Raw genomic sequence first — 21,798 nt, 5'->3', positions numbered from 1 at the left:
TGCCTAAGTAATGATAAAGAAGCTGAACTGTAGGTAGTGGTCAAACGACTCCAAGGACCTTAAGACAGTGAAAGATCAGGATGAAACACTAACAAGGACCCAGGAACCAGGACTAACAGGGACCCAAGAACCCAGGTTCAAGTCCCAAATCCACCATTAATCCTTGCTGTGCTCTTGGAGGTGTCACCTTCTCCTAGTTTGTAAAATAAACATGTGAAATTACTCCTCCCATGTAGCTTACAGAATGGTGTCTGTAAATAGCAAATAAGGGAAGGTCTACTGAAAAACTCAGTAGAGAGGGTTACCATTTTAGAGTTATTCAACATAACTTTTATCTTGAGGTGATTTCCTTGGCAACAATGTAGGCTCATAGCAATTCCTCAGGTAGGAGGGAGACCTGTGTGCAAGGACAATGATTAACATTCGGGTGAGTGTATGATAACCAAGGAGCTTGGCATGCAGTCAAGTCCCTCTAAATTGATGTTGCTTGGAGTGTTGTTGGTATTTCAGAGGCTGGTATAAGGGAACCAGGAGTGAGTTACAGAGACATGGAGCTCTCCGGGAGTGCCCCCATGGGACCATCTGCAGCTCCTCACCCCACCTTCCCAGGGAAGAAGTAACACCCTGTGGAGACCTTACTGCATATGAGTGTGCATGCATATTTTGGTATTACTTGCCATTCTTTTTTTTTTCTTTAAATGCATAATTGCAAAACTGCAAAATCCACAAATTTGTGTGTATTATTCCAATAATTTAAATATGTATAGCTATCTAACCATTTATAGAACACTTCTACCATGTAAATGAAACCCACGATTCTTTGTGGTCCACTCTTTCTCCTAGCCACTGCCCCTGGAAACTACTTAATTGTTTTCTGTATATAATTTTTTAGCAGTACTCCATTTTTTGGACATTACAGATTGTTTGTTACTCAGCTGAGGAGCATTATGTTGGTTTAGTGTTTGGTAATTATGAATAAAGCTGATCTAAACATATACCCTAAAGAGTTTTTCTGCAAATATAGGTTTTTATTTCATTTAAGTAAGTATCTGTGAGAAAGATAGCTTGGCCATACAGTAAATATACACTTAATTGAAAAAGAACGTCAAACGGTTTTCTGAATTTGTTCAACTAGCTGGTTCCCACCTGCAATGCATTCCACTTGTGTTATATCTTTCCCAGGGCTCAGTGTTTTATTGTGTTTTAAAATTTAATTCTTGTCTCATATCTTTTCTTGCTTTTTCACAAAGATGTCTCAAAGAAATCTCATAAAATCCTCTTTAAAATCCACATTTGCCTTACCACCACAGCTCTGTCCTAGGAACTTTCTTTCAACAAAGGAATTAGATCCATGATTTCGTCTGACCTTTTGCCTTTGATCTCACAACCCACTCCAGTACTCTTGCCTGGAGAATCCCATGGAGGGAGGAGCCTGGTAGGCTACAGTCCATGGGATCACAAAGAGTTGGACACAACTGAGCAGCTTCACTCACTCACACTCCACCAAAAGACATCACACATTTTTTAGTGCAGCAAATCTAGTGGTCACGCATTTGTTCTATGCATGGAGATGGCGTCACCCTAAACTTAAGTAATTTATTTAACTCCTCCAAACTCTAGTTTCTCATCTGTAAAGAGGGAGATGATAGCACATAATCATCAAAAGATTTTTAGGAGGATCATGAGATGACATCTATACCAAGGGGAGTACAATTTCCAGGAATATCAGGTGTCCCTTAAGGTTAAATATTACTCTTTTCTTATTCTCAACATTTGGTATAGGAAGTTTCACAAATATACTGGTACTCAAACATTCAATTAGCTTTCCCTCACATGTGACTGCTCCATTGCAACTCAGCAGAGATATTTACTAATTGTAGACGATGGACTTTGGAAAAACGCGTCATGTCAGGGTGGGTGAAAGCATATACCTAACACACTAGTTGTCTCTTCTCCTGACAGACTGAGGAGGCTCAATTTTGTAGCTCAATTTGCTGCTGTGGATGATGACACCTTCATTAACCGACATCTTTTAGTGACCACATTCAGAAGTGCTCTTTTTCACAAAGCAAACTGTAATGGACATAGTAGCATATTGAGAAGCAAATCTGTGAGAGGCTGAATAATGTCTCCAAAGAAATGAGCCCCTAATATCTTGGACCTTTATATGGCTACTGTTATGGACTGAATCATGTCCGTCCTCCCCAAATTTAACATAGTGAAGATATAGCCCTTAATGTGACTGTTTCAGAGACAGGGATGACAAAGAGGTAATGAAATTATGTAAGGTCACAACAGTTGGGCCTTAATCCAATAGAACTTCTGCCTTATAAGTAGAGGAAAAAGTATCAGAGCTCTCTTTCTCTACCACGTGAGGGCACAGTGAAAAGACTGGCATCTGCAAGCCACAGAGTGAGTCCTCACCAGGAATTGAACTGCCCAGCACTTTGACCTTGCAATTCCCAGCCTCCAGTAATGTAAGAAAAGTAGTGTCTATTGTTAAGTCACCCAGCCTGCGGCATGAAGTTATGGAAGTCCACGCTGACTAATGCAGTTATCTTCTGTGACAAACACTTTGCAGCTGTGATTAAGTTAACAGTATTTACATGGGAAATTAACCCAGATTATTCAGTGGGTCCTAAATGCAATAGCCAGTGTTCTTAAAAGAGATAAGGCAGGAAAAATGGCAAATTAAGGAATTGCACAGAAACACCAAAAGAGCAAGCAGAAATCTTCAGAATCAAATTTTTGTCATAACTCTGAAAAGTGTTCAAAGGTTTATAGCAATTAACAAACACTGTGGTTTTTTCAGTGGTCATGTATGGATGTGAGAGTTGGACTGTGAAGAAAGCTGAGCACCAAAGAATTGATGCTTTTGAACTGTGGTGTTGGAGAAGACTCTTGAGGGTCCCTTGGACTGCAAGGAGATCCAACCAGTCCATTCTAAAGGAGATCAGTCTTGGGTGTTCATTGGAGGGACTGATGCTAAAGCCGAAGCTCCAATACTTTGGCCATCTCATGCGAAGAGTTGACTCATTGGAAAAGACCCTGATGCTGGGAGGGATTGGGGGCAGGAGGAGAAGGGGACGACAGAGGATGAGATGGCTGGATGGCATCACCGACTCAATGGACATGAGTCTGAGTGAATTCTAGGAATTGGTGATGGACAGGGAGGCCTGGCATGCTGCAATTCATGGGGTCGCAAAGAGTCGGACACGACTGAGGGGCTGAACTGAACTGAACTGAAATCATAAAAATCATGACTTAATCATGGAGTTTCAGTCAGTTCACTCAGTCAGTCATTTCCAAGTCTTTGTTACCCCGTGGACTGCAGCACGCCAGGCTTCCCTGTCCATCACCAACTCCCAGAGCTTGCTCAAATGCATGTCCATCTACTTGGTGATGCCCTCCAAGCATCCCATCCTCTGTCATCCCCTTCTCCTCCCATCTTCAATCTTTCCCAGCATAAGGGTCTTTTCCAATGTGTCAGCTTTTCATATCAGGTGGCCAAAGTAATGGAGTTTTAGCTTCAGCATCAGTCCTTCCAAAGAGCACCCAGGACTGATCTCCTTTAGAATGGACTGGTTGGATCTCCTTGCAGTCCAAGGGACTCTCAAGAGTCTTCTCCAACACCACAGTTCAAAAGCATCAATTCTTCAGCGCTCAGCTTTCTTTATAGTCTAACTCTCACACCCATATATGACCACTGGGAAAACCATAGCTTTGACTAGATGGACCTTTGTTGGCAAAGTAATGTCTCTGGTTTTTAATATGCTATCTAGGTTGGTCATAGCTTTTCTTCCAAGAAGGAAGCATCTTTTAATTTCATGACCGCAGTCACCATCTGCAGTGATTTTGGATCTCCCAAAAATAAAATTTGTATATGTCAAACCCATAACTGACCTCAGGCCAAAGGAACAGAGGCTTCTGAAACTTCACATAACAAACTATAACCTCTTAAAAAATAGTGTAGAAAACTCTCTGTGAAAGGATTACAACCCACAGCAAGCAGCAACAACAACAGAACAACTTTGGGAGGAGAAAGATTCTGGTCTCTAGAGTTATCCCACTATAATATTCTAAAAGTCCAGTTTTCAACCAAAAAATAAAAGACATTTAAAAAACATGAAAGTATGTTGCATCTACATAAAAATAGAAATTAACAGAAGCACAGACATTGAACTTACTAGTGAAAGATTTTAAATCAATTGTCTTAAATATCCTTAAAGAATTTAATTACATACAGATGGCTAACAAACACATGAAAAGATGCTCAACATCACTCATTATCAGAGAAATGCAAATCAAAACCACTATGAGGTACCATTTCACGCCAATCAGAATAGCTGCAATCCATAAGTCTACAAGCAATAAATGCTAGAGAGGGTGTGGAGAAAAGGGAACCCTCTTACACTGTTGGTGGGAATGCAAACTAGTACAGCCACTATGGAGAACAGTGTGGAGATTCCTTAAAAAACTGGAAATAGAACTGCCTTATGATCCAGCAATCCCACTGCTGGGCATACACACTGAGGAAACCAGAAGGGAAAAAGACACGTGTACCCCAATGTTCATCGCAGCACTGTTTATAATAGCCAGGACATGGAAGCAACCTAGATGCCCATCAGCAGATGAATGGATAAGAAAGAAGTGGTACATATACACAATGGAGTATTACTCAGCCATTAAAAAGAATACATTTGAATCAGTTCTAATGAGATGGATGAAACTGGAACCTATTATACAGAGTGAAGTAAGCCAGAAAGAAAAACACCAGTACAGTATACTAATGCATATATATGGAATTTAGAAAGATGGTAACAATAACCCTGTGTACGAGACAGCAAAAGAGACACTGATGTATAGATCAGTTTTATGGACTCTGTGGGAGAGGGAGAGGGTGGGGAAATTTGGGAGGATAGCATTGAAACCTGTATAATATCATGTATGAAACAAGTCGCCAGTCCAGGTTCGATGCACGGTACTGGATGCTTGGGGCTGGTGCACTGGGACGACCCAGAGGGAGGGTAGGGGAGGGAGGAGGGAGGAGGGTTCAGGATGGGGAACACGGGTATACCTGTGGCTGATTCATTTCGATATTTGGCAAAACTAATACAATATTGTAAAGCTTAAAAATAAAATAAAATTAAAAAAAAAAGAATTTAATTAAATATAGAATAAAGGTTTAAAGGAATATTGAGAATCCTTTTTCAACAAATAGAGAATATCAACAAGATATTATAAATGGAACCAATAGATTTGGAGTTGAAAAGTATAATAAATGACAGTTAAATGTAGTCATACAATAAATATAGGATAGGGATGTGTTAGTAATCTTTATTGCTATAATCATTTCACTATATGTAGAATAAATCTTTGTGTTTATACCTTACATTTATATAATTTTATTTTCAAATCAAATTAAAAATAAATACAAAGATCAAACTTTTTAGATGCTAGAGAAAATATCTAGTTAAGACTGAAATAATAAAATACTATAGATTATACAATAAACATTTATCTCTTGCACTTCCAAAAGCTGAGAAGTCCAAGATCAAGTAGCTGGTCAATTTATATCTGAAAAGAGCATTCTTTTAGTCTTACAGATGACCAACTTGCTACATCCTCACATGGTGAAGAAAGAGAGCTCTTAATGTCTCTTCCTTTCTTTTTAAGGGCATTTCAGTTCAGTTCAGTTCAGTCGCTCAGTCATGTCCGACTCTTTGTGACCCCATGAACTGAAACACACCAGGCCTCCCGGTCTATTACCAACTCCCAGAGTTTACTCAAACTCATGTCCATTGAGTCGGTGATGCCATCCAACCATCTCATCCTCTGTTGTCCCCTTCTCCTCCCACCTTCAATCTTGCCCAGCATCAGGGTCTTTTCCAGTGAGTCAGCTCTTCGCATCTGGTGGCCAGAGTAATGGAGTTTCAGCTTCAATATCAGTCCTTCCAATGAACATTCAGGACTGATCTCCTTTAGGATGGACTGGTTGGATCTCCTTGCAGTCCAAGGGACTCTCAAGAGTCTTCTCCAACACCACAGTTCAAAAGCATCAATTCTTCAGCGCTCAGCTTTCTTTATAGTCTAACTCTCACATCCATACATGACTACTGGAGAAAGCATAGCCTTGACTACACGGACCTTTGTTGGCAAAGTAATGTCTCTGCTTTTTAGTATGCTGTCTAAGTAAGGGCATTTAGTCCCCCCTTATGAACCCCCCACCTTCAGGATGAAATCTGACTCTAAGTGCCTGCCAATGCCGCAGCTCCAGATGCCATGGCACTGTGTCTTAGGACTTCAAATTATGAACTGGGAGGAGGACACACAAGAAATTCAATCTGCTGCAGAGGGAAACATAACAGAGAAACAATAGTAATTGTCCTAAATCAGTTTTCTTATTTAAAAAAAAATTGAAGTGATTATTCAGCAGCCTGATAGCTTAAAAAAATAGACAAAATAAATATCAATCTAGATTTCTATAGCCAGATAGACTACTATTTGAATGTGAGGGCAAAATCAAACATTATCAGAGATACAAAAATCAAAAGTTAGTATAGTATCTACAGGTGCAGAAATTCAGTGAAATTGCTTCAGCAGGAGATAAGAGAGTAATTCATCAGATTGGGGCATTTGGAAGAGGAGTAGAGCATAATTTGTTCTTTCTTTTTCTTCACCCTTGCCTCCAGCAAAGGTGTCTTTGATCTTCTATCCTGCTTTATTTATGTAGAAAAAGTAATGGGATAGGTACTGCCCACCCATCAAAGGAGAGACCACTAGTCCTAGGATAAATATTAGGTTAGATTTTCCCTAAGCAGACCCAGAGTCAAGGACTGTATTTCAGAAAATTCCCTGAGGGTCCAGTGGTTAGGACTCTGCACTTTCACTGCTGGGGTCCCAGGTTCAATCCCTGGTTGGGGAAACTAAGATACCACAAACTGACTGATGTGGCTAAAAAAAGGAGAGGGGGGATTTCATTTCAAATAGTTGTATTTTAGAGTTAACAGAAGAAAGCACTGAGTGAGTAGCAAGCAAGTGAACCAGGACCAGAAACTTGGCCAATACAGGCGTCATGAGCGAGTGTGTTACCTGTGGACAACTGTGTTACCTGTGTTACCTGTGGACAGCTAGGGCTCAGTTACACCCGGGTCACTTGAAGACAGTATAGACCTGTCTCAGAGTTTTACTACCTGAAAGATGAAGAATCTGAGGGATTTACCACTCTGCTTCTACCTGCCAACGACTGATGCCTGCCACCAGAGAAATTATATGGCTCATACATAGACTGAACATATTCTAGCAGCAAAAATAAGCCCTCATTGTAAGAGCTGGTACTCTACACAGACAAAATGATTGCCATGGGTTTGTAGATAGGGTACCACTAGCCTATACAAGAGGGTAACTCCAGATCGAAAGAAGCCTATCTTCCTAGAGATCTAAACCAAAATTTTAAATTATCAGTATTAAAGTTGATTTAATTCCCATCTTTCTTCTCCCTGTGCCATATCTGTGTGTTCACTGCAAACCCATAAAAGAAATCAATTTATTGTCAGCCTCCTAACACTTGCAGTAGCCTGATCTTTGGCTAGAATATTTAAAAGAAGGAAAGGTGAAAAAGGAAAATGTTTTGTCCATAAAAACAAAATAAAATTTTAGTAGAGACTCTGATTCTAGGAAAGATTAAAGGCAGGAGGAGAAGGAGATGACAGAGGATGAGATGGTTGGATAGTATAACTGACTCAATAGACATGAGTTTGAGCAAGCTCCCGGAGTTGGTGATGGACAGGGAAGCCTGGTGTGCAGCAGTCCATGGGGTCACAAAGAGCTGGACACAACTGAGCGACTGAAGTGAACTGAACTGATAGTTCAAGTCTCAACAGTCACAGTAAATTAAATGGATTAAATCTGCTGTTCATGTACATAAATTACATCTTAATAAAATATGGGGGGGGGGTGACATGAGTTTCTGAAAAATGCATCCGTGTGCTCCTCAACATACCAAGCTATGTCCCTGTGGGCAGTTGAATTGTTTCTTCCCCAGATAAGTGAGGAAAGAAAAATTGACTGCTCTCATAGGACACCTGCTCCCCCAAGAGCAATGTACCTTTATAATTTTCTCCTGGCTCCCATTTATTAGTCTCTAAAATCTTATGATGACTCCACATGGCATTAGTTTTTAAAGGCTAGACTGAGCAGAGGCCATTTGTTCACTATTTATTTAGGTGAATGCTAATACATTTTAGTCAACACATTGGCCTTTCCTTAAGCTATTTATAGAGAGTCTTTAAAGATAGCAGGGGAAATGCCCTATGGTAAAAATTCTATTAATTCTTGTTTAAAGGAAGAGGTCTAAGGTCTTTTATAGACCAACTCTCATTTACTCTTTTTTTTTTAATTTAAATTTATTTATTTTAATTGGAGGCTGCTGCTGCTAAGTCGCTTCAGTCGTGTCCAACTCTATGCGACCCCATAGACGGCACCCCACCAGGCTCCCCCGTCCCTGGGATTCTCCAGGCAAGAACACTGGAGTGGGTTGCCATTTCCTTCTCCAATGCATCAAAGTGAAAAGTGAAAGTGAAGTCGCTCAGTCATGTCTGACTGTTAGTGACCCCATGGACTGCACCCTATCAGGCTTCTCCATCCATGGGATTTTCCAGGCAAAAGTACTGGAGTGGGGTGCCATTGCCTTCTCCGAATTGGAGGCTAATTACTTTATAATATTGTATTGTTTTGCCATACATCAACATGAATCCGCCACGGGTGTACACGTGCTCCCCATCCTGAACCCCCCTACCACCTCCCTCCCCGTACCATCCCTCTGGGTCATCCCAGTGCACCAGCCCCAAGCATCCTGTATCCTGCATCGAACCTGGACTGGTGATTCGTTTCTTATATGATATTCTACATGTTTCAATGCATTCATTTGCTCTTTATAGGTGAAATATTGCAAAGTATGTGGGAGTGACAATTTTATTATTTCTTTTTTAAATACCGTAAATAAAAAGGCTGAACTTGGCAGAAGATAAAGAACTCTTACAAATACTCAGAAAAACCCACTAGATGTGAGACTTGAACTCAAGCTTCCTAGCTCCATATTAATTATCTTTTCTTCATTTCTTTATGATTCAGGGACATTGGAACTTTTGAAGCAGATAGTGAGAGACAATCTCCCCAAATAATTTTGAGGATGACTTCTGACTTCAGATTCATATTTCAAGATTGCCTTTTCCTTTTCTCAAAGAACATGGTAAGCTCCTATATTCAATATTCATTTTTAGTGAAAAATGCAATTCATGCAGAAGCAGTCACACATTTTATGAGTTTCTGAGCTCATATCTGGCTCTTTGAATACTTTTCTGAAATCATCATATGGATCTAGTATTTAAATGCAAAAATATTTCAATCAGGAGGTAGTACAGTAATATTTAGGATATGTCAAGATGCTTTCCTTCAGAGACTGAGCAAAAACCTAGATTAAATGATGCTCTGATTGAATGGGTCATAAACACATGTTGTTTTTCCATGCCATACCCTCCTCCAGGGGATCTTAGGAGCTTATATGTATATGGATATGAATATGTATGCACAAACTCTCCTTCTCCTGTCTAATCTCCTATCTCTCCATCCATCCATTCATCACCCAGTCATCCATCCACTATCCTCTATATTTCTATCTATCTGCCTGCCCACTTGTCTGATTTCTGTCTAGCTGATAGATAAACTAGCACATAAGCATTATGTCAGAGCTGTCACTAATCCCCGTAAATGTGATTTGGGAATGGATTCATTCTACATATATGACTTTGGACAAGTTAATACTTCTTTTTGCATGTCTGTTGATTAATAGACACAACTAGGAATTTGGCCACACGATCTATGAAGACACCTCAGATTCAATAATCTCTAATTCTATAGATAATTTATCTATTGCATACTTTTTCATTCCCATTGTAGCAGTCTAAATAATGGCTCCCAAATATGCCCATATTCTAACACTAGAAAGTGTGTTTATGTTCTCTAATGTGGTGACAAGTATTATGTGCATGTGACTAAATTGTGAATTTTAAGAAGCCATTACTTTACTGGATTGTCCTTTTGGGCCCAATAAGAATTGACCTGTCATCATAAAACATAGCAAATGCTAAACAAAAAATTACAGCTTATACTATGATTTGAGTGATGTGCTTATATACAAATACAATCAATTCAGACACATGAAGGAATGTGTGGAAGGACCAGGAAGAAAATGGTAACAAGTAGTAGTTATCAGAAAATGCATGCCCTCGCAAAGACTTAGTGTACAAATTAATTGACTTAAAGCATTTGTCTTGCTCTTGAACAATCTGCAAGGTTAAAGTCAATGCCACAGACATGAATTTTCAGCCCTCAGCATCTGCAATCCAGCTAAAAGTTGACAGTAATGACTCTAAGAATGAGTCTAAGAGAGGAGTCATTCAACACAAGCTAAAGTGGGTATCAAACTAAAAAAAGTACTTAAAAGAAGTCTTGCAGATCCCTGGGTTCCTGCATAGAGTAGTTGACAAAGCCAATAATATAAGACAGGAAGACAGACTGGGAAACAGTGTAAAAAAAAAAAAAAGAAAAGAAAAGAAAGAAAGAAAGGTCCAAGTGGACATAGTGTATGAAAAAAGTAGAAATCAAAAATAAAACTACAATACTTAAAAACCCATCCATGCCTTAAAGCCCTGCATGTTGTCACCAACCTTTTCTAAATCAATAGGCTCCATCATTCTATCTTAATTATAAGATTATAGATAGCGCTCATCAAGATTGCAGTGAACACCCACATTATATGAATTGCTTGTCATGATTATTTCATTTAACTCTCACAAGAACTCTGAAGTAGATTCCAATATCACCTTCATTTTATTGATAGATAAAAAAGAGCTTCAGGAAACTTAGTTTAGGACAAAGGTCTCCCAGGTAGTCAATGGTAGGGTTTATATGGGAATACATGTGCCTGTCTCCTGAGAACCCAATATCTTACCTTCTCTTTAGCCCTTATTTTGCAGGTTGTATTTGTCTCTAATGCTGCATGTATCTTACTGCATCTATGCACATATTTGTGACTTACTCTAGTGTGTCATCCCAAGCATAAAACTTGGTGGAATGGATACCATAATCAAATGTAAATTGAATGAGATTAAAACCAACTCAAATTCATTAATGTTGTTTACTTTGGAAACCATTCTGATGGCTCTAAAGCATTGCTGTCTCTTAATAGCCATGTAAACTTGAATCAATTACTCAATCTCTCTGTTGCCATGTTACTTATATATAAATAGTCATAACAACTATCAATTTAATAAGAATAATAAGAGTATTGGGGAAGGCAATGGCACCCCACTCCAGTACTCTTGCCTGGAAAAATCCCATGGATGGAGAAGCCTAGTAGGCTGCAGTCCATGGAGTCGCTAAGAGTTGGACATGACTGAACGACTTCACTTTCACTTTTCACTTTCATGCAATGAAAGTGACTTAGCAGCAATGAGAGTATTAAATAAATACACGTGAGCACTATAAAAGCATAAGCTCGTGGGCTGCTAATTCACTTCAGTCGTGTCTGACTCTTTGCAACCCCATCAACTGTAGCCTGTCAGGCTCCCCGTCCATGGAATTCTCCAGGCAAGAATACTGGAGTGGGTTGCCATGCCCTTCTCCAGGGGATCTTCTGCCCCCAGAGATCCAAGCGGCATCTCTTACCTCTTCTGCATTGGCAGGCAGGTTCTTTACCAGTAGCTCCACCTCTTGGGAGACTCAAAAATCTGATTTAGAGATCAATGCATTCCAGGCATATAACCTTCCAAGCTCATTATCCCTTCCTGTAACTCAGATTATTCATATAGAAAATTTACATGTTGGAAAGGTGTCCGTGAAGAATCTTCTCTGTGAATCCTATTGTAATAAATAATGCTTGTGCGTTTCAATTTCTGTGCAACTCTTCTTTCTGCATCACTCTCTCCCTAATTTTCATTACAAGAGCATCTTGTGATTCTCAAATCCATGAAGAATAGCACAGAGGTAACCGATTTCATCCTGCTCGGACTCACAGATGACCCACAGCTGCAGATTCCTCTCTTTATAATCTTCACCTTCATTTACCTCCTCACTCTCATTGGGAACCTGGGGATGACCACGTTGATCCTGCTGGACTCTCGTCTCCACACTCCTATGTATTTTTTCCTCTGTAACCTGTCTCTGGTGGACTTTTGTTACTCCTCCACTGTCACTCCAAAAGCAATGGCTGGGCTCCTAAAAGCAGACAAAGTCATCTCCTACCATGCATGTGCTGCTCAAATGTTCTTTTTTATAGTCTTTGCCACTGTGGAAAGTTATCTCTTGGCTTCAATGGCTTATGACCGCTACGCAGCAGTGTGCAAGCCCCTACATTACACCACCTCCATGACGAAAAATAGGTGTGCTTGTCTTGTCGTAGGCTCTTATGCGTGTGGTGTTCTGAATGCTTCTGTCAACACTGGAGACACGTTCAGTCTCTCTTTCTGTGTGTCCAACATGATCCATCACTTTTTCTGTGATGTCCCAGCACTCATGACTCTCTCTTGCTCTGAGAAACGCATCAGTGAAATGATTCTTGTTCTTGTCTCAAGCTTCAATGTCTTGTTTGCACTTTTTGTAATCTTGATTTCCTACCTGTTCATATTTATGACAATTTTGAAGGTGCACTCACAAGAGGGGTACCAGAAGGCTCTGTCTACCTGTGCTTCTCACCTCACTACTGTTTCCATATTTTATGGGACTGTCATCGTCATGTATGTACAGCCCAGCTCCAGCCACTCCATGGACACAGACAAAATCACATCCGTGTTCTATACAATCCTCATCCCCATGCTGAACCCCGTGGTCTACAGCCTGAGGAACAGAGAAGTCAAGGGTGCATTTAACAAAGCTGCTGAGAAGGTGAAAGTTTCTCTAGATTTTCTCTTCATGTAGGTAGAGTCTACAAAAGCTATTTTACCCCTTTGAATCTGCTCCATGCAATGACTCAAATGACAATGGCCATTTGGGATGGTAGGATATAGATTTTGCCTCATATTTTTTCTCTCTTTAGTTGAGGAATAGTTCCAACCATTTAAAACGCAGACAAAATATAATAAAAGCTTTTAATGAAGTGTGTGCTTTTGTTGGTGTATTTTATCTAGAGCTAAATAATTATAGCAGCTTAATAAACCAATGCTTCAGTCATTACTGAGTGATTTGGGGGGAAAAGGCACATTCATGTGAAATTTACCAAAGGTAAATAGCCCTATTAGAATAAGAGGATGCACAGGATTCACTCATTTTTATCTTAATCTTATGGGCACTAACTCTTCACATTTTGTTTTGAAAATTTCACTGAAAATAATAATAATGCTATCCATTTTTTGGCAATAAATGTCTTGAAAGTGTTAATGCCACTCTGTCATTTATGTTCTAGTCAGCTATCTCATATCTGTATCTGTATCTGTATATTGGCATGTATCTGTATCTATGCCATCCCTGCCTTTGTAGTCATATTAGGTTTCTCCCCTTCAGTTCAGTTCAGTTCAGTCGCTCAGTCGTGTCCGACTCTTTACGACCCCATGAATAGCAGCACGCCAGACCTCCCTGTCCATCACCAACTCCCGAGTTCACTCAGACTCACGTCCATCGAGTTGGTGATGCCATCCAGCCATCTCATCTCTGTCGTCCCCTTCTCCTCTTGCCCCCAAGCCCTCCCAGCATCAGAGTCTTTTCCAATGAGTCAACTCTTCGCATGAGGTGGCCAAAGTACTGGAGTTTCAGCCTCAGCATCATTCCTTCCAAAGAACACCCAGAGCTGATCTCCTTCAGAATGGACTGGTTGGATCTCCCCTTACTGTCTAATTTCATCTGCTTCCATCTCTTAGTTGATATGAAATGTAAGATTAAATTTAACAACTTTAAAGTGTACGGATTAGTGGCGTTTAGTACATTCACAGTGTTGTACAACCATCACATCTGTCTGATTCCAACGTATTTTTCACTCACAAAGAAGACTTTGTACCCACTTGGCCGTAACTCCTCCTTCCTTTGCGTCCCTCAGACTTTAAACAATAATTAGCTTTCAGCTGATTTACTTATGGGGGAGCCTGGTGGGCTGCCATCTATGGGGTCACACAGAGTCGGACACGACTGAAGTGACTTAGCAGCAGCAGTAGCAGTAGCAGCTGTATCATATCAATGAAATGATACAGTATGTGACTATTATGGATCAAATGATTGCACCCTTTTCTGAGATTTTTTTGATGTGGACAGTTTTTTAAGTTTTTATTGAATTTGTTACAATATTGCTTCTGTTTTATGTTTCGACTTTCTGGCTGAGAGGCAGGCAGAATCCTAGCTCCCAGACCAGAAATCGAAATTACACCCCTTGCACTGGAAAGTGATATTGCAATCACTGGCCTGTCAGGGACATCCCAGTGGTTGTCCTCTTGAGTCTCCCTTGAGAAACAGCCAGAAATGGACATGAAATAACACCAAAATACAAATTTTAAAACCAGTTTAGTATCAAGTGCTGGCAAAGAAGTTACGCAATTGCAATGCACTGGTGGGAGAAAGTGCAAAATGTTAGTACAACCTTAGAAAACAGCTTGACAGTTTCCACTCAATTAAATGTATACTTATTGTCTACCCGGGCACTAGTGGTAAAAAATCCACCTGCCAATGCAGGAGACACAAGGTTTGATCCCTGCATCAGGAAGATCCTGTGAAGTAGGAAATGGCAATCCGCTCCAGTATTCTTGCCTGGAAAGTCCCATGGGCAGAGGATCCTGGTGGGCTACAGTCCATGGGGCCATAAAGAGTCAGACATGACTGACCAACTTAGCACATTATCTAACCAACAAATCTAACTCACATATATTTACCCCAATGAAAGTAACACCTATGCTCATACAAGTTTAGATGCTTTTCCTTTTTTAATCTCCAGACATTAGAACCAACCCAAATGCACTTAAATGAGAAAGGAATAACAATCTGCAGTTTCCATATAATGGAATACCATCTAGCAACAAGAAATATTTCTTAATTGATATACTGTGGGTTGAATTGTGTGCCTAAAATTTATATGTTGAAGACCTAATCCCCAGGACCTCAGGAATTGATCTTGTTGAAAATAGGGTCATTAGAGATATAATTAGTTAAGATAAGGTCATACCAAAGCAGAGTGTGCTCCTAGATCAATGTGACTGGTATGCTTACCAAAAGAGAAAATTTGGACACACACACACACATAAACTCATACACACAGAGAGAGAACACATGTGAAAACGAAGATGGAGATCAGGATGAGGCAGCAGAAGTCAAGGAACAGCAAAGATTGTCATCAAATACTACCCAGTCACTAAGAAAAACATAAAAGCATCTTTTCCCCTTCAGCCTTCAGAAGGAACAAGAGAACCAACTCTGCTGATACCTCAGTTTCAGATTTCTAGGCTCCAGAAATGTGACACAAGCAATTTCTGTTACTTGTGCCATCCAGTTTCTGGTACTTTTTTTATGGCATCTTTAGGGAATTCATGGGCTTCCCTCAGAGCTCACTTGGTAAAGAATCTCCCTGCAATGCAGGAGACCGGGGTTCAGTTCCTGGGTCAGGAAGATGCCCTGGAGAAAGAAATGGCAACCCACTCCAGTATTCTTGCCTGATGAATCCCATGGACAGAAGAGCCTGGTGGGCTACAATCCATGAGTCGCAAAGAGTCAGACACGACATAGCGACTAAAAGAGAGAGAGGAAATTCATATAGGTAACCATATGGATATGGATAAGTCTCAAATACACCATGCTAACTGAATAAAGCCACAGTCAAAGTCAACCTACACTAAGATCAGATCAGATCAGATCAGTCGCTCAGTCGTATCCGACTCTTTGCAACCCCATGAATCGCAGCATGCCAGGCCTCCCTGTCCATCACCAACACCCGGAGTTCACCCAGACTCACGTCCATCGAGTCAGTGACGCCATCCAGCCATCTCATCCTCTGTCATCCCCTTCTCCTCTTGCCCCCAATCCCTCCCAGCATCAGAGTCTTTTCCAATGGTCAACTCTTCGCATGAGGTGGCCAAAGTACTGGAGTTTCAGCTTTAGCATCATTCCTTCCAAAGAAATCCCAGGGCTCATCTCCTTCAGAATGGACTGGTTGGATCTCCTTGCAGTACAAGGGACTCTCAAGAGTCTTCTCCAACACCACAGTTCAAAAGCATCAATTCTTCGGCGCTCAGCCTTCTTCACAGTCCAACTCTCACATCCATACATGATCACAGGAAAAACCATAGCCTTGACTAGATGAACCTTTGTTGGCAAAGTAATCTCTCTGCTTTTAAATATGCTATCTAGGTTGGTCATAACTTTCCTTCCAAAGAGTAAGCGTCTTTTAATTTCATGGCTGCAGTCACCATCTGCAGTGATTTTGGAGCCCCAAAAATAAAGTCTGACACTGTTTCCACTGTTTCCCCATCTATTTCCCATGAAGTGATGGGACCGGATGCCATGATCTTCGTTTTCTGAATGTTGAGCTTTAAGCCAACTTTTTCACTCTCCACTTTCACTTTCATCAAGAGGCTTTGTAGTTCCTCTTCACTTTCTGCCATAAGGGTGGTGTCATCTGCATATCTGAGGTGATTGATATTTCTACAGGCAATCTTGATTCCAGCTTGTGCTTCTTCCAGTCCAGCGTTTCTCATGATGTACTCTGCATATAAGTTAAATAAACAGGGTGACAATATACAGCCTTGACGAACTCCTTTTCCTATTTGGAACCAGTCTGTTGTTCCATGTCCAGTTCTAACTGTTGCTTCCTGACCTGCATACAAATTTCTCAAGAGGCAGGTCAGGTGGTCTGGTATTCCCATCTCTTTCAGAATTTTCCACAGTTTCTTGTGATCCACACACTCAAAGGATTTGGCATAGTCAATAAAGCAGAAATAGATGCTTTTCTGGAACTCTCCTGCTTTTTCCATGATCCAGCAGATGTTGGCAATTTGATCTCTGGTTCCTCTGCCTTTTCTAAAACCAGCTTGAACATTAGGAAGTTCACGGTTCATATATTGCCGAAGCCTGGCTTGGAGAATTTTGAGCATTACTTTACTAGCGTGTGAGATGAGTGCAATTGTGCGGTAGTTTGAGCATTCTTTGGCATTGCCTTTCTTTGGGATTGGAATGAAAACTGACCTTTTCCAGTCCTGTGGCCACTGCTGAGTTTTCCAAATTTGCTGGCATATTGAGTGCAGCACTTTCATGGCACCATCTTTCAGGATTTGGAATAGCTCAACTGGAATTCCATCACCTCCACTAACTTTGTTTGTAGTGATGCTTTCTAAGGCCCACTTGACTTCACATTCCAGGATGTCTGGCTCTAGGTCAGTGATGACACCATCGTGATTATCTGGGTCGTGAAGATCTTTTTTGTACAGTTCTTCTGTGTATTCTTGCCATCTCTTCTTAATATCTTCTGCTTCTGTTAGGTCCATACCATTTCTGTCCTTTATCGAGCCCATCTTTGCATGAAATATTCCTTTAGTATCTCTGATTTTCTTGAAGAGATCCCTAGTCTTTCCCATTCTCTTGTTTTCCTCTATTTCTTTGCATTGATCGCTGAAGACGGCTTTCTTATCTCGTCTTGCTATTCTTTGGAACTCTGCATTCAGATGTTTATATCTTTCCTTTTCTCCTTTGCTTTTCACTTCTCTTCTTTTCACAGCTATTTGTAAGGCCTCCCCAGACAGCCATTTTGCTTTTTTGCATTTCTTTTCCATGGGAATGGTCTTGCTCCCTGTCTCCTGTACTATGTCACGAACCTCATTCCACAGTTCATCAGGCACTCTATCTATCAGATCTAGGCCCTTGAATCTATTTCTCTCTTCCACTGTATAATCATAAGGGATTTGATTTAGGTCATACCTGAATGGTCTAGTGGTTTTCCCTACTTTCTTCCATTTAAGTCTGAATTTGGCAATAAGGAGTTCATGGTCTGAGCCACAGTCAGCTCCTGGTCTTGTTTTTGCTGACTATATAGAGCTTCTCCATCTTTGGCAGTAAAGAATATAATCAATCTGATTTCGGTGTTGACCATCTGGTGATGTCCATGTATAGAGTCTTCTCTTGTGTTGTTGGAAGAGGGTGTTTGTTATGACCAGTGCATTTTCTTGGCAAAACTCTATTAGTCTTTGCCTTGCTTCATTCCATATTCCAAGGCCAAATTTGCCTGTTACTCCAAGTGTTTCTTGACTTCCTACTTTTGCATTCCAGTCTCCTATAATGAAAAGGACATATTTTGTGGGTGTTAGTTCTAAAAAGTCTTGTAGGTCTTCATAGAACCATTCAACTTCAGCTTCTTCAGCGTTACTGGTTGGGGCATAGACTTGGATTACTATGATATTGAATGGTTTGCCTTGGAAATGAACAGAGATCATTCTGTGTTTTTTGAGATTGCATCCAAGTACTGCATTTCGGACTCTTTTGTTGACCATGATGGCTACTCCATTTCTTCTGAGGGATTCCTGCCCGCAGTAGTAGATATAATGGTCATCTGAGTTAAATTCACCCATTCCAGTCCATTTCAGTTCACTGATTCCTAGAATGTCGACATTCACTCTTGCCATCTCTTGTTTGACCACTTCCAATTTGCCTTGATTCATGGACCTGACATTCCAGGTTCCTATGCAATATTGCTCTTTACAGCATCGGACCTTGCTTCTATCACCAGTCACATCCACAGCTGGGTATTCTTTTTGCTTTGGCTCCATCCCTTCATTCTTTCTGGAGTTATTTAAACAGAGCCTGCACTAAGGCTCTGTTTAAATGACATGACATTCTTGCAGAGGCAAAACAATATGGAGAGAAAATAGAGGTCACCACAGACATTGGGCAGAAACAGTAGAGTACAAAGACAGTCCAAGGATTTGTTTAGATAATGGGCCTCTTCTATATCATGGTTATGTCAGTGGGTGTGTGATCTTAAATATTTGACCAAGCTAAGAATCTGTGCACATTGCTGTTTATGAATTATAATTTAATCTCAAAGTAGGAGGAAAATAAACAGCAAGTAATACGAAAGCATGTGTGCACCTTCAACCTATCCAGCTAGATCCCCACAGGCAATGTTTCTGCTAGGTTTTCTGCTAGGAAAGACGGATGAGAGCTGTAGATATCCTCTTTCGGGGACAGGGGAGGCAATCCCCAAAGAGCTCCATGTCTCTGTAACTTTCTCCTGATTCCTAGGAATTAGCCTCTAAAACCCCAACATGACTCAATGTGATATCATTTTAGAGGGACTAGACTGTGTGCTGAGACCCTCTGGTCATCACTCATTTGTTTGAGTGTTAGTTGGTAGTATACACAGCGCTTTTTCTCCTACCCCTAAATCCTCACCTTAACATTTGCTATGCATCTCCAATCATGGCCAGGAAAACATTTCAAAATGAAAATATACTGATAGACTTTTAAATGATCACTCCTCAGTGACATGCTTTATAGAGCTTCCCAAGTTTGCTATTTACAGACACTAATCCTTGAATGATGTGAGAGAGGTCTTTGTGTTCTGTTTTACAGATAATAAGATAAGAGACTCCTCCAAGGGTACTCAAGGAGTGCCTGGCAGATTTAGGTTCCTGGCTCTAAGTCATGTTTTCCCCTCCTGCTTACTTGGCTTAGAGCCTTGGAAATTTTTGACCATTAACCAATAGAGAACATGTCTAAGAGTATGTATGCATTATTCCACAGCTGAATTTCTGATTTCAGACTCACTGTTCAAAATTGGTGGTCCCTTCTTTTCCAACAACAAGGTAAGTTTCTATATTCCATATACACTTTTAGTAACAAGGATAATTCATGCAAAAGCAATGGGACAGCTATACCTACTATGAGTTATTTAAGAACAGAAATAGATTTTTCTGGATATTTTCCAAAGCAGTGACATAACAAAATTTCAAAATATATTTCTGAAACATTATCATGATGCTCTCCTCAAAGAGATTAGTAGGGGGGAAAGTGGATAGGTAATGCTCTGATCAGTTCAGTTCAGTCACTCAGTCGTGTCCGACTCTTTGCGACCCCATGGACCACAGCACACCAGGCCCCCCTGTCCATCACCAAGTCCTGGAGTTTACTCAAACTCTGTTCACTGAGTCAGTGATGCCATCCAACCATCTCATCCTCTGCCATCCCCTTCTCCTCCCACCTTCAATCTTTACCAGCATCAGAGTCTTTTCCAAGGAGTCAGTTCTTCACATCAGGAGGCCAAAATATTGGAGCTTCAGCTTCAGCATCAGTCCTTCCAATGAATATTCAGGACTGATTTCCTTTAGGATGGACTGGTTGGATATCCTTGAAGTCCAAGGGACTCTCAAGAGTCTTCTCCAGCACCACAGTTCAAAAACATCAATTCTTCAGCACTCAGCTCCCTTTATGGTCCAATTCTCATATCCATACATGACTACTGGAAAAGCCATAGCTTTGACTAGATGGACATTTGTTGGAAAAGTAATGTCTCTCCTTTTTAATGTGCTGTCTATGTTGGTCATAGCTTTTCTTCCAAGGAACAAGTGTCTTAATTTCATGGCTGCAGTCACCATTTGCAGTGATTTTGGAGCCCAAGAAAATAAAGTCTCTGTTTCCCCATCTATTGCCCATGAAGTGATGGGACCGGATGCCATGATCTTCATTTTCTGAATGTTGAGCTTTAAGCCAACTTTTTCACTCTCCTCTTTCACTTTCATCAAGAGGCTCTTTAGTTCTTCTTCACTTTCTGCCATAAGGGTGGTGTCATCTGCATATCTCAGGTTATTGATATTTCTCCAAACAATCTTGATTCCAGCTTGTGCTTCATCCAGCCTGGCATTTCACATGAATACTCTGCATATTAGTTAAATAAGCAGGGTGACAATATACAGCCTTGACATACTCCTTTTCCTACTTGGAACCAGTCTGTTGTTCCATGTCCAGTTCTAACTGTTGCTTCTTGATTTGCATACAGATTTCTCAAGAGGCAGGTCAGGTGGTCTGGTATTCCCATCTCTTAAATAATTTTCCACAGTTTGTGGTGATCCACAGTCAAAGGCTTTGGCACAGTCAATAAAGCAGAAGTAAATGTTTTTCTGGAACTCTCTTGCTTTTTCAATGATCCAATGGATATTGGCAATTTGATCTGTGGTTCCTCTGCCTTTTCTAAAACCAGCTTGAACATCTGGAATTTCTCAGTTCATATACTGTTGAAGCCTGACTTGGAGAATTTTGAGCATTACTTTGCTAGCATGTGAGATGAGTGCAATTGTGTGGTAGTTTGAGCATTCTTTGGCATTGTCTTTCTTTGTGACTGGAATGAAGAGACTAAAGAACTCATCTATAGTTGAGTCTTGCTTTTCACCAGCCATGTTTCTCAAACAAACATGTGCTGTGTGCTTAGTCACTCAGTTGTGTCTGACAGTTTGCTACCCCATGGACTGTAGCCGTCCAGGCTTCTCTGTCTGTGGAATTCTCCAGGCAGGAATACTGGTGTGGGTTGCCATGCCCTCCTCCAGGGGATCGTCCCAACCCAGGGATCAAACCCAGGTCTCCCAAATTGCAGGCAGATTTTTTACTGACTGAGCCACCAGGGAAGCCCCAAGCAAACATGGAGGCAATCATTTCACTTTAATTCTAATATTAAACCTAAGATAATCAGACTCTGCTCAATATCTGGCATTTTACTCACAGTTTTTTTTATACATTTTATCTTGTTTAATTCTTGAGTTCTGTCTCATTAGTATTTTCATATTGTAG

The 21,798-nt window shown here is 40.6% G+C and overlaps 1 protein-coding gene and 1 non-coding gene across 2 annotated transcripts; both read left to right on the top strand.

The window, feature by feature from the left end:
- Window positions 1-6,852: 6,852 nt before the first annotated feature.
- Window positions 6,853-6,925, top strand: TRNAE-UUC (transfer RNA glutamic acid (anticodon UUC)). The gene has a single exon. It is a non-coding gene; the product is annotated as a tRNA-Glu (tRNA).
- A 5,099-nt stretch (window positions 6,926-12,024) lies between these two features.
- On the top strand, window positions 12,025-12,975 carry LOC133261127 (olfactory receptor 5B2-like). Its single transcript, XM_061439681.1, has one exon. It carries the CDS (start codon window positions 12,028-12,030, stop codon window positions 12,973-12,975), a length of 948 nt encoding a protein of 315 aa, XP_061295665.1. The 5' UTR covers window positions 12,025-12,027.
- The last annotated feature ends 8,823 nt before the right edge of the window (window positions 12,976-21,798 follow it).

The sequence above is a fragment of the Bos javanicus genome, chromosome 15, assembly GCF_032452875.1.
Source record: "Bos javanicus breed banteng chromosome 15, ARS-OSU_banteng_1.0, whole genome shotgun sequence".
Lineage (NCBI taxonomy): Eukaryota > Metazoa > Chordata > Mammalia > Artiodactyla > Bovidae > Bos > Bos javanicus.
This window is presented reverse-complemented; position numbering and strand designations above follow the sequence as displayed.

Excerpts from the sequence above, each read along its gene's own strand:
- LOC133261127 (XM_061439681.1), top strand. The coding sequence starts at position 12,028 with ATGAAGAATAGCACAGAGGTAACCGATTTCATCCTGCTCGGACTCACA.